At 45.0% G+C, this 15046-nt stretch overlaps 1 protein-coding gene across 1 annotated transcript in view; it reads left to right on the forward strand.

Annotated features, from left to right (window-relative positions):
• KSR1 (kinase suppressor of ras 1) overlaps nucleotides 1-8046 on the forward strand; it is a 74790-nt gene extending 66744 nt beyond the window's left edge. The window contains exon 20 of the mRNA XM_075033049.1: nucleotides 4644-8046. Coding sequence (XP_074889150.1) covers nucleotides 4644-4722 — 79 coding nt within the window. The 3' untranslated portion in view covers nucleotides 4723-8046. The remainder of the gene's footprint in view (nucleotides 1-4643) is intronic.
• Nucleotides 8047-15046: the final 7000 nt, after the last annotated feature.

Raw genomic sequence — 15046 nt, forward strand, 5'->3', positions numbered from 1 at the left:
TATTCACATCCCTCCTTCAGCAGATTACTTATCTAGCTTTATGTTTGGTTTCAGAGAGTATCTATCAACAGTATTGGAAAGGGCCCACACTGACCCCAAAGTGGTTAGAATAATGGCTAGTAGTGACTGAGGAAGGGAAGGACCAAAGAATGTGCCACCACTTCCCTTTGAAACTGAACTGTCAAATTTTGGAAGAATCCTAAGTTTGTAGCCTTCCTCAAGGAGCATGTGTGGGAAAAAATCCAACCCCCTCCTCCTCTTTACAGAAAAGTGCCCAATTTGCACAAGCAGATAAAGAAATGCAGCGTTAGTCCTGACTCAGAATAGTTGATTTCTGGGGAAGAACCAAAGTAGGTAGTAAGCACGTGTCAAGTGATTTCTAAATCCTGAAGATGCAGTAAACTGACAGCTAGGAATAAGTGGCAATGTTTGGACTGAATCTTTTAAGTCCTTGCCAGATCGTGATGCATTCAAAGTCAGTTTCTGTGTTGCAATTGGGAAAGGTAGGTCTCATACAATCAAGCATCAGTACACTGTCAAAACTGGAAGAGGTCCCTCAAACACCTGATTGTACATCCCATGACACCTGTTATGACAGGCCAGAGCAGAATATAAAACTCATTCCAGTTCAGACTGGATGAGCATAAAGCCACAAGGCCTAAAACTTTCAGCCTTCCTTCTCACGAATAACCTGTCACTCTCAGAGAAGGATGGTTCCCAGTTCCACTTCTACCAAAAGCAAGTGGAAGCAAAGCAGATAAAGTTTCTGGAGCCAAGAGACTGAAACCCCCACCCCAGACCAGTTTTATGTCAGTTGTCTAATTTCCACTGCTGACTGCTGTTAGCCTGAGTAATTCCAATGGATTTCAGTGAACAGGCTGGGCCTGCAAGCCCCAGTGAAAGACAGCTGGTCTCCTTTCAGGAACACGCTTAGAGTTTCTGTTAGGCACAAGGTTACGTTTTGGTGACCTCAGTGTTTGTAAAGTCTGCAGGAGATCAGACACATTTGTGACCAGTGCCCATTTACCACGTACTTTGCTTGGTGTTTCTTTTCATCTACTGAACCGCTTATATTTATTTTCTCTTTTCTCCTTTTTTTGATGTTTAATCTACCCTTTTCTTTCCCATAAGCATTCACGATCTTCCTGCAATACCTTATCATAAGTAACCAAACGCTTCTGTTTTGCTTATGTGGTGACTGTCATGGCATTTTGTGCTTTGGTGGGTGTGGTTTGTTTGGGGTTTTGGTTGAAAATTTTGCCATTTGTCTCTTGTGCAATTTCCCTAACATTTGTACTGGATCCCTGATACATTATGATCTCTAACAACTTTAAAATGTGGAATGCTTCTCCAAGACTGTGGCCTCAACTTTATACAAAAGGACATATTATCATCAATCATTGAATGCTTACTAGCCACTCACTGATAAGTAGAACTGTCTGGTATTTTTATCTCGCACTAGACAGGTATATACGTGTATCACAGCACTCGTTTTGAAGTACAACAAAGGGTTGAGATAGCCTTACATTTGGCAGTTGTTCTTTGCATCATCAGTGACTGCCTTTGTGTGCTGTGGCACAGCTGGGATGCAAGGTGTCTTTCTGCACCCCGAACGCTTACTACTCCAGCAGAGCTGTCACGGCTACACTTCAGTCCTTGTGATTTCAATTGTCTAGATTTTTTAAAATAAAAATTTAAAGAGAAACCAACAGAATCTGAGCTAAAAAATGGACCTGCATGTAATTACTATACTTCTTACCTGTCCTTCAGTCATAATTTAAGAGAAACATTTTTTTTTTCCTCTTCTGGCCTAAAGCATACCAAACCCACTTTCCAGGCACAGCTTGTGTTGGCCAGATCTATACCCAGCTACCTTGAGTACGTGCTTTTCAATTATCCGTTCCTTCAAGTCATCCAGCTTCATTTGTGACATTTCCTCCTATTTTTTTTTTAAAGTAATCCTCCCTTGCCTCAAAGGAAGATTTAAGTTGTGTATTTAAGTTGTGTTATGTTATGAAGACAGCAATTCTTTTGCCAGGAGATTTGCATGATACAGCAGTGTCCTTTGGTAATATTTTTTCTTTTCTACAGAAACACACTGTACTCCAACACTATGGTTCTGTGTGTCAACACTTTCACGCCCTCATTTCTCTATACAGTAAGATCCACTTGTGTAGGATCATTAACTCTGATGACTGATTTGACATCTCTTCACCTACCTAACCAGACACATAGAGCAGACTGAGAGCCCAGGCTGGCTACACATTCCCATGCAGACAATCACATTTTCGCATTGTCCTCTAACATCACATTGGAAATGAACTTGAAGTAATGCTTCCCATTTGGGCAGTCAGTTCGTGAGAATGCTCAATTCCAGAGCAATTTGCCAAGTGATTATTTTGGATTAGTGTTTCCATAGGGAGTTATTCTTGAACAGCTTGTGGAACTGCAGAACCATGTCTTATGTAGTAGCTACCCCAATTATTTTTGCCTGGGTAGACGGACCAACACAACCCCCCCCTCCACCCCCACAAGTGGTTCATGTTGATTTGCATACATTACTACTTTTTCAAAGCATTTAATAGGGGAGAAGTACTTTAAGTGTCAGTATTAATTATCAGCATTGACAGCTGAATTAGTGCTCATTGAAAGGAAAGCGCAGGCAGCTCAGTTGTTCATCCCCTGCAAACTGCGTTATACTCAAGTCACACTTGGGAGGCTCTCTGTAGCCATGCCAGCCAGAGACCTACTCACATTCAAAGCCCTCTAAAGACATGTTCACATCCCCTCTGACAAATCCTTTGAGAAACTGCACTAACCTCGTGCTTTATTCTGGTGTAAGCTTTATAATATGTAGTTCTCAAGGGCTTGCTTTAAATAACTGAAAACTAACTCTCATGGTGTCTTTTTCCCTTCCCTCCCATATTTCTTTGTAGGTTGTAGCTACTGGTGCAATAATGGGCTCCACCTTGCATGCTTCCATGTGTTGTATCCTAACCGGCAACTTGGACAATCACCTTCCATTTAAAAAAGCAAAAACAAACCACGAAATTAACCCATGGACATAATCAACACTTTATCCGAATTCTCCTTTTCTGCCTTTTTCCGCTTGGTGTGGGCTGTTAGCTTGAATAACAACTTCTGTCTGCAAGAAGTTACTGTCTAACAACGTGGCCATCTTTCACTTCTGAAGCATTTCAGCAGGCTGTAACTTCCTCCTGGAAAGGGTCTAGTGATCTGCTCTCTAACTAACCAGGTGCAAGAAACAGTGAGTGCTGTGTGTCCTGCCTAGCAGGCTGGGGGTTTTCCTGAAAGTGGTGTGACTTGTGCACGTTCTGCAAGTCCCGCGAGGCAGAGGGGTGCAGTCTCCTAGCTGCAGTCTGAGGTTATGCCTGTCATCCTTAGTGCTGGACTGTGGCTTTGTGACTGAAGGTAACAAATACGTTTTCACAGGCACAGCCGATGACTGACTGAACGCTCCACTTGCACTGCAAACCAACAAGAGTTAAGGGCCAGATTGTGCCGGTTCTCCCTTGGGACCAGAGCGTTGAAGCCAGGGTCAATTTTGTCAGGGGCTGGATGAAGCTGGTGCAGTTCTTGAGTGGAAAGAAGGATGGTCCTTGCTCTGCTGGGAGCAGATCGCAGTCCCTTAGCCTACCAGGGACCAGGCCACAAGTGGTGTCCAGAACTGGCCCATGTGGGTCAGCTGGGATCAGCTGCAATGCAACGTAAAAGAGGAGGAAAGCAAGAGCACCCTTCAGTTCCTCCTCCCCTTGCAAATCTAGTGCTTTGAATTTTATGATTTGCTTCTGTTTACATCCCCTGTTCAGCAAAATGTCTGACTTAACCTTAGGGGCTTTGCAGATTTGTAGGTAACACAGCAAATATGTGCCTTTTTTTAGAAAAGGTCTTTTTTCATTCTTTACTGATTCATGATTTTGAAAAAATACCTTGCTTCAAAGAGGAGAAGATAGGGACAGAGGAGAATATGCACCAAGAACCAGGGAGGCTTCTACTGTCTTCAGGGAGGACAAATACACCCACCTACTCATTCTCTCAGAAAGTCTGCTGCAAGAGCTCACTTATTCAGGCTGTCTGCTTTGCTGTCACCTGAGAGCGTGTGTGTGTGTAGGAAGGCACTTTGAAGTGAAAATATTTCTAGCTATGCTAACACTTTAAGAGTGAAGGAAAAAGACATCTTTATGCACTTGCTACAGTCTATAAAGAGGAGCAAACGGGTTCGAGTTTGTTCTGTTGGAGTCTTTTTAATTGATTGATGTACCTTGTTAAAAAAACCCTTTCTCTTAAAAAGAAAATTCTGTAAGTAATTTTGTCCTTCCCTTCTACTTCAAGGAACTAAGTGCCCAGCTTCTACCCACCTTAGGTACTTATGAAAACCTCCTATTTCTCCAATTTGAGGCAAATCAGATTTGTGCTGTACATGTCCACTGATGAGGTTAGCATGAATAAGTTCACATGTTTACTGCTTAATTACTTAAGCTTCTTTTCTGGGTGATCTGAAGTTGTACGAGATCAGGTTCTAACCCATTTTAGTTCCTTTTATAGGACTGTAGCTTTGTAAGAAAAATTAAAAATAAATAACTCTTCCCCTCCCTTCTCCTCTCCCTCCCCACTCTTTTCAGCATTAACAGTAGCAAAGTTGTCCTGCGTTTTGAAAGATTTGGCTTGGGAATCCTGGAACCAAGTAATCAAAAGATATAGCATGGTGTGTAATTGTCTTGTGATAATGTTGTCTGCCTACTTACACAAAGCATCAGAAATCTTCACTGAATCTACCAAGCTATGAAACTGGTGCAGCCACAGCTGAAAGCCGCACGACCATCAGTTCACAGTCCTGTGTTGTTCGTAAAGTCTGAATTCTGCCTGAGCACCAGCAGTTATTTGAAGAATGTTTACATGATACTTTTGTGTGAACTATATTTTTTTAAACATAATAAACAGTGAATCAAGTTTAACTACAGCCATTCTCAAATAGCACTGAAAAAAGAACTATTTCTAGTTCCTTCTTGTGTTTATGGTAAATAGGAGCTATCTTCTGCCTTCAAAGCATTCGTTTTCCCCAAGAGAAATGGAACTGGATTGTTTCAGAATGCCAATGCACCTAGTACAAGGGGTTGGAGTTTGAGATTGCATTTTTCTTTCATTAAGGTAAAAATCTGTTGCACTGTGATTTGCCCAAACCAATCACTGAGCTCTGAGGTTTGCTTCAGCAGCGTTGGTCCAAGCTCTGGGTTACCTTGACTTAAGTTACCCTAGTACAAATCTACTTCTGATAGGAGAGTTTCTGATCATGTAAGCTGTGTCTCAGACTCAAGCGCTCTTCTACACAGAACTCACAATAACAGCTACTTGTTCTCCTACAATCCTGTAGGAAGCTTAAGACTTGCTGGCCTTTGAAAAAAAAAAAAAAACAACAACAAAAACAAACATGACTTGTTATAGCTCCGCACACAGGGGCCAAGTTCTTCTTTCGAAGTTTTGAGCACAACAAGTTCTAGCCCCTGAACTGGCAGCATTTCTAGAAATACAACAGTGACCGACCAGACTTGACTCTTACTGCCCCAATCACCATTTCATGTGTAGAAGAAAAGACATTTTCCAGAGCTGCAGGGAGAGGCAAGGCAAGGGAAAAAGCCATCCCTAAATGATGCATGAAGTAAGGTCTTGATGCACTGAGCTTGTTAAGAGATTCAAAGTCATCTCCCCCCCGCCCCCGAGTGTTGCTGGCTCCTATAGCCAGTCGCTTTTAAGTTTGTAAGCAAGCTGTTTGTTTTAAAAAATTTAGGACTAAAGCAGTTGTTTGGGGGAAAACTAAGAGTGACAGAAATCTTGCAACCAGGAAAGTTATATCTTGGTCTAGAGGACCTCTGAAACAAGGCAGCATTAGCAAAGGCTCCTTTGTGCTTCCCATTCATATTCCTCTGCCTTCTGCCAGCCAGGGCAGTGGGAGAACCCTCATTACACAATACACGTTCAAATCCTTTCTGGCCTCATAGTACTTCGTTTTGTTGAGATGGTTCATGAGGGCTCCCTGGAAGCCACAAAATTTCATTTCTCCAACAGCACTAGTACATTACACACCCCACTCTATTCCTTTCACTGTCATCACAAGGGCTTGACATGAGGATCACAGAGCAGAGCTCTGAATTCCTCTGTAAGGCAGGCAAAGGGACAGGCACTCAGTTTGGCTACTTAGAGGTGGCTGACTTCTGCAGAAAATTACATGGCAAAGAAAATTCCTGAGTTCTGTTGAGCAGAGTGCTTCACTCCTACTATGTGCAAGTCAGTTATATTCTCTTACAAATATTTTTGATAGAGTGACTTTTAAAATGTGTCGCAGATATAAAAGAAAAAATCGGTTTGGTGGTAGCCAAGCGTGGCATCGCGGTACTCTCTTGACCTCCTTCCTCTCCCCCACCTTTATAAAGCAAATAAATCCCCTCCAACTATACCATGTATTTAACCTACACCACTTGCTTCTCTTCAAGACTTGCTACTGTTTGTTCTCTCACAATAATTTTGTGTCAGCAGTTTTAAGCAGAAGTTGTTTTCCCAGCAAGTACTGCTTAAATAACTACAGCACAACACAAACCTAAAGCGTGGAGAAATGTGCTGCTTTGCACCGGTAACATTACAAACCCATCGGCCGAAACCCTCCGTAGGCTTCACTGTGCATCTTGCCTTAGAGAAGAGCCGAAGCTGCTGCTGGATGCAAATTGTTGCTCTGTAGCCTGCAGTGCTGAACAGCCCTTCAGCTAACTCTGCGTTTGAGGGTAGCAGCAGCCTTGGTGTGCTCCTCACTATTTATTTCTGCCATCTGTGTGCATAAAACAGGTCCCGAAAGCTGGGACGCGCAGAACTTCTCGGTGTGGGAACCAGTGGCCCAACTTGCAAACAGACAGGGGCTCCTTGCCTGTTCATCAGCAGTAATGCTGCTGTGCAAATGTGCAAGAACTATGCTGGGAAAGCAATATATTCTCAATTTTTTTTCTAATAAGACGACTGGCTAGGAGGACAGCCAGCACTGGATGACCAGCCAGATTAAAACAAAAAAATTAAAAAAAAAAACAACAAGAAAACTTATCAACCGTTCGTCCTTCCTACGACTGCCCTCAGGTGCAATTCAAACACTGTCTGCGAAGACTTTCCAGACATAGAGCTGCACTGCCCCTTGCTTTTAGGCAGGGCTTCCTTGCCTGTTTCAGCAGGGCCACTTGCCTAGAACCCAAGGTCCCTTCGTGCCGCACTTTAAAGCGTGCTGAACGCTAACGGGAGACTGGTGCCCCGCTGGGAATACTGCCCTACTGCTCCAGTCCTGGGTTTCAAAACCTGCCTTTAATCATGAGATTTGGGATTCTAATTCAACCTGACCTTGGTTTTGTGTTTAACACCCATAAATTGCTCTTGAAAGCAAAACCCAAGCCTCCTGGACCCAGTATACCCAAGAGGAGAGACTAGTCACTGTCTCTGGGATGATTTTTGTTTTAATCAGCTGGTGTAAGACACGGCAATCAACCAAAACCGGTGGGGTTGTACAGCTGTGAAGAGAGTGGAGCTCTCTTGTCCCTCAACATGTTGCAAACCAAGCGACAGTCGTTAGGTTGCATTGTTTTGTGGTAACACGTACCGTCTCCTTGTGTGCTGGTGTAAGGGCGTGAAGCACGGTAAGCCTGTACCAATTTAGAGTTGTAAATGTGAAGCTGGCTGTACAATGCTGCTACAAAAGCCACACGTCAGTAGTGAATGTAAATGGAGTCTGTAATATGGTGAAAATGGACACGTTTTCTTTTCAAATGTGATGTAAACTTTGTACAGTAAAAATTTTTTTTTTATATTTTCTATCAACTGAGTGTCTTCCAGAATTGCTATTAAATTAATTAAAAATTGTTAGTATTAACAACAGTTTCTGTATTAGTTTATGCAACCAGCAAAAAAAAGAAAAAAAAAAAAAGAGTGCACTCCATGCTAATGAAATTCTGGATATGTAGGAATCTTTTTGGTGAATAAATCTTTGCTCTGGATAAAGCAAGTGTTACAGAATTGTGGTTTGACCCCCCCTCCCCCCCCATCTACTTGTAGCCGAACCAAAACACGAGCAGATTTCCATAGTGACCCACTAACACATCGCACTGCGTAGAACACCCGCTGCTGGAGGATTCGCAGGACACTGAAGCGTTACACATCGCGCAGCAGGGAGGCTGCGAAACCCCAGCGCGGAGGACTAGGCTTTCAGCTGGTGTCGGGTCCTAGGAGGGTCACAAGCAAGAGAGAAAGCCGAAAGCCATGCTCGGTGCCTTTTTGCTTGCTCTCACCTAGTCAAGTGTTGGCCCTTGAGGAAATGACGGGCTGCCTCCCAGCTGAACTTTCTCTAAGTAGTGGGAGATACTCTCTGTGGTTTAAAGTTAGGAATTCAAGGCAATACATTTAAAAGACCAGAAACCGTGGGAGGTGTGTAGGAAGAAAGAGAAGTGGATGGACAGAGAGGACCGTCCTACAGTGACATGTCGGCTGATGCACAGGGAGGTCATCAGCTTCATCGTCACTTTTACTGCGGTCGTTCGCCCTCGCCTCCCTGCCCTTCACTTGTCTTGAGCGAAGCAGCAGAAGGGGAATTTCCCGTCATTTCCCCATTTCCTTGGCCAGTCTCAAGAGCCTGACAGACACGGGGCGATACAAATGGGACGGGTCAGCCTTTGGGGAGTCAGCGACCAGAGTGGGACCCTCGCGATGGGCGAGGGCAGCCCCGGTGCGCAGCCCCCTCCGTGGCACACAGAGGAACCCACAGGAAAGCACAGACCCCGGGCACTGCCAAGGCTGGGGGGCATCGTGCCGCAGAAGCTGTGCTGAAGCCATCCTGCCCTGCCGAGCTCGGTGGACCTGGGCCGGCGGGGGGGATGACAGGGAGGCAAATGCACATGAAAAACCCTTCTCTGAATTGGGCAAGAATAAGCAGCTATTGTGACAGACAGTGGTCCTGTTTCTAGAAATCCTATTGCAACGCAGAAGCTCTTGGAATAACGTGCTGAAGCAAACGGTGACAAAAGTCTCAGGTTCAGCTCATGTGAGAAAAAAACTAAGATTAGAAAAAAAAAAAATCAGTATTACAGCTTGGTCTATAGCCCTTGCTGTGTCTTAGAGCTTGCTTTCACTTGACTGACTTGTTAATTTACGGCCTTTGAGCTTTCTTCCCATTATATTAGCTGTCAATCACTGACATCCTTCCACAAATGAGATTACAAGTGTGCGTCTTTTTGGCAAGCATGGTTCATTTTGTTTCCTTTCACAAGTCAAATTTAAGAGGCCTTCAGTTACAGTACAGCTGACAAACTGTTTCTTCAGCTTGTATAACAGGCTGAAGCACCAGGCTGTTCACTGCCTTTTTGCTGTAACTCCGCTTCTTACAACAAATCGCGTCAAAAAGAAAACGGCGAGAGGGCAGGCGTGGGCTTTCTCCGAGGCTCCTGCAGCCTCCCGCACGAATCCTTCCCTGGGATTTGATTGCCTCCTCGTGGCTACTGCCGTTAATTGCAGCTCTCTCCCCCCTGCCCCAATGTACGACGCCAGTTTAAGAGATATCGAGTCCGTTTGCAATCACCAAAGTTTTCCCTCCTGGGTATGAATGAGTCACGTTATTTCGTGGTTTAAGAACGCCGTCATTTAGTTTTCTTGAAGTGCTAAACTATGTTGAGAAGCTGCCTCCCACCCACATGCCACTCCAGGCCGTTCCTCAGACCCCGCTCGCCTTTTCCCCTCCTTGCTCCGCACCCCACCAGCGCCTGCTGCCCGGCCGGTTCGCACGGATTAGTCCTCCCTGCAGGTAAACCCGACCTGGCGTCCTCCTGTCCCACGGTCATCCCTTCCACCGACTCCCCAAGGAGGCAGGAGCTCCGCCGTCTCCCCTCCGCCACCAGTGAACGTCGGCGGGTTCCGTCACCCACGGGCTCTGCAAGAGCCCCCAGCGCACACGCAACTCCAGCCCCGCACAACTACGGGGAACTGGGCCACCTCCAGCCCCGCACGACTGGGCACCTGCCCGGCCACTGGCCAGAGCTTCCCAGCTCCTGCCACAACCTTTCCACCTGCAGAGCCGGGGGAAACCTCTGCCGGTGAGACACAGGCTGCTTTGCTCTCCTCAGTGGAAGTGACGTTGGAGTGTGTTAATTAATCCCAGGAATGTTACGCTGCTGCCAAACAGCTTTATGCTGAAAATAATGGCAGCATTGTACTGTCCCACAGGGAAAAGGCCAAGGCATTATAAAAGCGCAATTTTACATTTCATCCATCTTACCTAGATCTTTCATATGCAAACAATAAAAAGGTAAGTTGAGCTTTGTTGTTTTTCATAAAGAATAAGAAATAATGAATTTATTTCTCAATTAATCTTGAAGGGCAAGGGTGTTTTAAGTTAAAACAAAACAAAACCAGAAAAACATTGTCAAGCGTAAAGGTTCTATTCCACCAGCTGTGAGCTACAACAGTTTGGTATTTGCCTGGCCACAGTTACATCCGAGCAATTGCAACCTGGTTGTCTGAAGCACCAACAAAGCAAGGCCCCTCTCCCCTGGAAGAGCAGCAGAAGGCAGCCAGCAAACAGGGGAACACGGGCAGTGCCTGCCTATAGAGAAGCGGCTCCCTGTGCAAGTGCTCTTGTCTTGGATCAAGAGGCACTTCAATACTGTCGCTACATGCAGAGTGGCTCAAATTGATCTGCAGAGAGACGCAGCACATGGCAGCACCCTGGTGATCGCTAGGTCGCCCTGCCAGCTTCTGTCAAAAAAAAAAAAGTTCTAATTCCTACCAAAATAACTGCATGATGCCCCCACACCACCTTTATTCCCATCAAGGACTTACAGCAAGTGTTGGTCTTACTTGCTTTGATACGAGGATATTGTGTCTCTGGGGGTTTAGACTCCTCGTCACTCTGAAGGCAGGAGAAGAGATTGCACTCCATGTAAACCCACGGTTCGGGCAAAACCCCACAGTCCCCAACACCTTGCTGAAGCACTCGTGGGGGAAGGAAGACCTCAGTCCCCCAAGCAACACACCACTCTCCCGGGGCAGGACTTCACAATAAGCAAAGTCATTTTACATTGTCGCTTTTTGCACCAGCTGACACTGGCAAAGTCTGTACGGTCACCAAGACTCCTCAGCAGAGCGCTACCCTGGGGCCCTCTTTTGAGGCTTTCTAAAGTGACGTTCAGTTTCAGACGGGCCCAGAGCTCAGCCCTCGGGTTTGAGGCAGCTGTGACGGAACAGCCTGAAGAGCCCAAGAGCTAAACCATTGAGACCCCATCCACCGTTTTTCAAGTTCACGACCAGGAGAGCAGATGGTATCTGCAGGTACGTTGTTAACCAGGACAAAGACTGGAACTCATTGTGCTTCAGTCAACAGCCAGGCATTTTCTGAGATAGCGCAAAAATCTCCAACGCCTGACAAGCATTAATGGTTTGCTGTCCCTTCCGATCCAGCCCTGCTGGAGGCAGGGTCAGCAAAGCAAACAAACGTTCGTAACGACTCTAGTAACAAGTGGTAACTGCCACACTAACCACTGCGGGTCACAACCCACCAAGTCTTCCCTAAGACCCGCTAGATGACATGAGCGGCACTGGATCACTTACCTTACAGAGCTGGAAAGCAAAGGCTCAGATCAAACTTTTTTCTCCGCTGCTACACAGCTAAACAGTGAGAGCTACGTGCAAAAACTGCAGTCCCTGAACACGATCCAGCCTGTTTAGCGTGTTAGCCCTAGCGTAACGACTAACAGATTTACAAGAGCAACTTCACAGAGACTCAACAAACAGGAAGATTTGTGTTACCTGGCTACCTCTTGCTTCCCCTGTTAAATCTTCATTCCTCTGACCCTGAAGTTTTGCTGCAGCACTCCCACTGCTCTCTCTCCGTTTATAGATTTGGATCTACTGTGATATCTGGTGCTTCAAGGTGGCCACGAAGGGACACCACTGGTTTGATTGCACCTATGGGGTTCCTAGTCTGCAGCAGGTTGATATGCTCAAGATCGGAGGAGATGTTACTCTGACCCAGGCTCCAGTTTAGAGACAAGATCCCACACACAGCTTGACAAGCCATTATATATCACGGTAAGACATCACTTAACATTAGCAGCCATCTAGGAAGTCTGTCAAAGCAGATTTTGTTAGAAAAAACTTAAATACCTGTCTCCTGCTGAAAGCCTAAAAACACTTGTTAACCTTTGATCTATACAATGCAGCGTACTCCTGTTCCGATCATATTCTCAGATTTTTAATAGCTTTTTTACAATATTTCTCTTTCATTGATGAATAGTCCGAGAATTTTTTTTCTCTCAAAGACAACAAAAGCTTCCCACCCCCTTTTTTTCTGAAGCAACCAGTATCACATCTCAATGGAGACAAATTCAAGCACAAAGAGAGACCATTTCTAGCTCCAGACACCTGCAGTGTAACACTCAACTGCATTTTAAACCTTAAAATTAGAGGGGACCATTTTACCAGCCCTGCTGGACCTTACTGGTCATTCAACACTCCTCCCCGTGCACATGAAACATCTCAGAAATGGTGGTTCATTCAGAGTAGGCACCAAATAACAACCCACAACACATAGATCAGGCTACAAACAGACTGACTGAAGCAAGGTCTGGGAAAGCTGGACACAACACATCACAGTTTCATCCTCTCTCAGAGCTCAGCCTGTTCTTGCCCACAAAAGGCAGCTGCAGCAGTTCAAGCCCTCTCCTCCTGGCCCAAGCCTGGCTTCCCAGCAAGGTTACTGGGGCAGACAAGTCTCCCACCCACCCAGACCGCCCTGTATTTCAGAATACACATTCAGAGAGGAGAACCTCTTTGCACAGCTATAACACAATATATCATTTCAATGAAAAGAAATAATAAAAAAAAAGCCTTCCGCCTACCTGAACTCATTCTGCCTTCCTTGCCGCAGAGCTGGTCAGCCTCGCACCTCACCACCACGCAGCCGGTCTCTGCCCCGTGGAGCTCAGCTGTGTCTCATCACCTGGTCTGGCAGTGCCTGATCAGTCACACCTGCCCAGTCCCACTCCCCTCCCGCACCCAGCACAGCCCACACGGCAAACGCTGGAGACACTGACATTTTCCTAGCATTTACCCTCATGCAAGGCTTGAGCTTATGCCACCTCCCAGCTATGCAATAACTCGTCATACTTGTGTACCCTACCCACATGTTCCTTTCTTTCTCCTCAAGGAAAGAGCTTAAGTCGATAGCTATTACTTAAAAACAGGCTAAAAGTACATACAGACTGTTATTGTGATCAATCAATGTTAGATTGCTCAACAAATTTCAGAAACACATTCATATGGCCAAGCCCTACATATTTATGGGCCATAAGGCAGCAATCATTCTATCTCTACTGCAAGCCCAGTGACATACCCAGCCAGCACGGGGGCTGGTAACTCTCCATGCCAACCTGCAGTTTAGCTGGACCGATTTACCGGTGTATCTGAGAGTACAAGGGAATTTTACCAACAACCAGAAATGGCTAGAGAACTAGGCCAAGAAAAAGGTCTGCATTTCAGTGCCTTGGCATGCAGCCTGTTTTGAATGCTGAACACCATTATAGCCATGTAAGTTGGGCTTAAGTGTTGATGAAACAAGCCACTAATTGCTTCAGAAAGTGCTAATCTGTAATTCTCAGTCAGGTCCCAAATCAGCGAGGTGCATAATCATCTCAGCAACTTTTAGCCCAGAATAGTTCCTCTGCCTCTAGCAGCATTACTCAAGTGCTTAAACTAATGCACATGCTTAAATCCTACACTGACCTGGGGCTGTAGTGAACACTAACAACCACAGAACAGGCTATTTGATCATCTTCAGGATTTTAAAAGGTATACTTTATATCTGGTTTCTTAAATGAAGTTCCAGTTTTTATCTTGGAATAGAATAATTATCCACTGACCTTAACATCTGCACTTTATCTTCCCCATTTATTTCTGTAGGAAAAGCAATTATACACAGCTTCAGATCAGTGCTGCAATTGAAGTTAACTTACAGTTGGGACCAGTTTAAATAAAGAATTAAAACAGATCACTGCTTTTCTTAATCCTTTCCTTTAACTGCCTTTTCACCTCTCTGTTAGGGGGAAATTTTTGCAACAGTGGAATTAAGATGAAAAGGTTCCCAAATAAAACTTGCCTCATCAACTTACAATATATAAATGGAAAGTCATGCAACTTTTTTGCTGATACACAAACGCTTGGGCCTCTTGCTCTGACTTGTCAGAGGCCCATGAAGGAACAGATATTCTTGCTTCCCTGGCTGGCAGTTTTCAATGGTCTCTCACATCTTCAGGACACAGCATTACCTAAGGGCACCTCAGCCTGCTCTCAACTTGGTATAAACAGCATGACTTCTTTTTTTTTTTTTCCTCTGAGTTTCTGACCCTCCAGCTGAAAGTGAACTACGGTCCTTTAGTACACAAGTAAGCACTTATAAAGGATTATGGTAATGCTTTAAAGTAAGTGATTACTTTGAAAAGACACCCGAGATACAAAGAAAGCATCCCGGCAAGGAAATTCACCTATTTAGTCATGTGCATGGAAAACAGGTGGTGCAGGGATGCTCCTCCCAAAACGGCACAGAGCACATTAGCCCTCTGAAGTATGGAACTTACTTCCATTCCCTATTTTTGTTGGACTCATGTGAAGCCTAGGACTCAGTGAGCCCTGGACTTATGGAGAACTTTCTTAATGGAAAGTGCAATTACATTGTTCCATTTCCATCCCACCCCAAGAATCTAAAATCAGAAAACATCAAAGTATGAAATAACACTGACCAAGTATATATATACTAGGTGCCCATCAGGACTCCATACTTGCCAGGAAGTCTCCTCTGTCCTTTACTCTCTTTGTAGCTGTTGTCTGATATGTCCTGTTCTCTGACACCACTGTCCACATTCTTTCATCTACGCTGTATTTTTGAGCTTGTGTCTAAGGCTGTCTTGAAGCACATGTGAAACACACTGTACATACATGGCACTGTTGACTTTTAAGCCTC

This window comes from Buteo buteo, chromosome 7 (genome assembly GCF_964188355.1).
Source record: "Buteo buteo chromosome 7, bButBut1.hap1.1, whole genome shotgun sequence".
Classification (NCBI taxonomy): domain Eukaryota; kingdom Metazoa; phylum Chordata; class Aves; order Accipitriformes; family Accipitridae; genus Buteo; species Buteo buteo.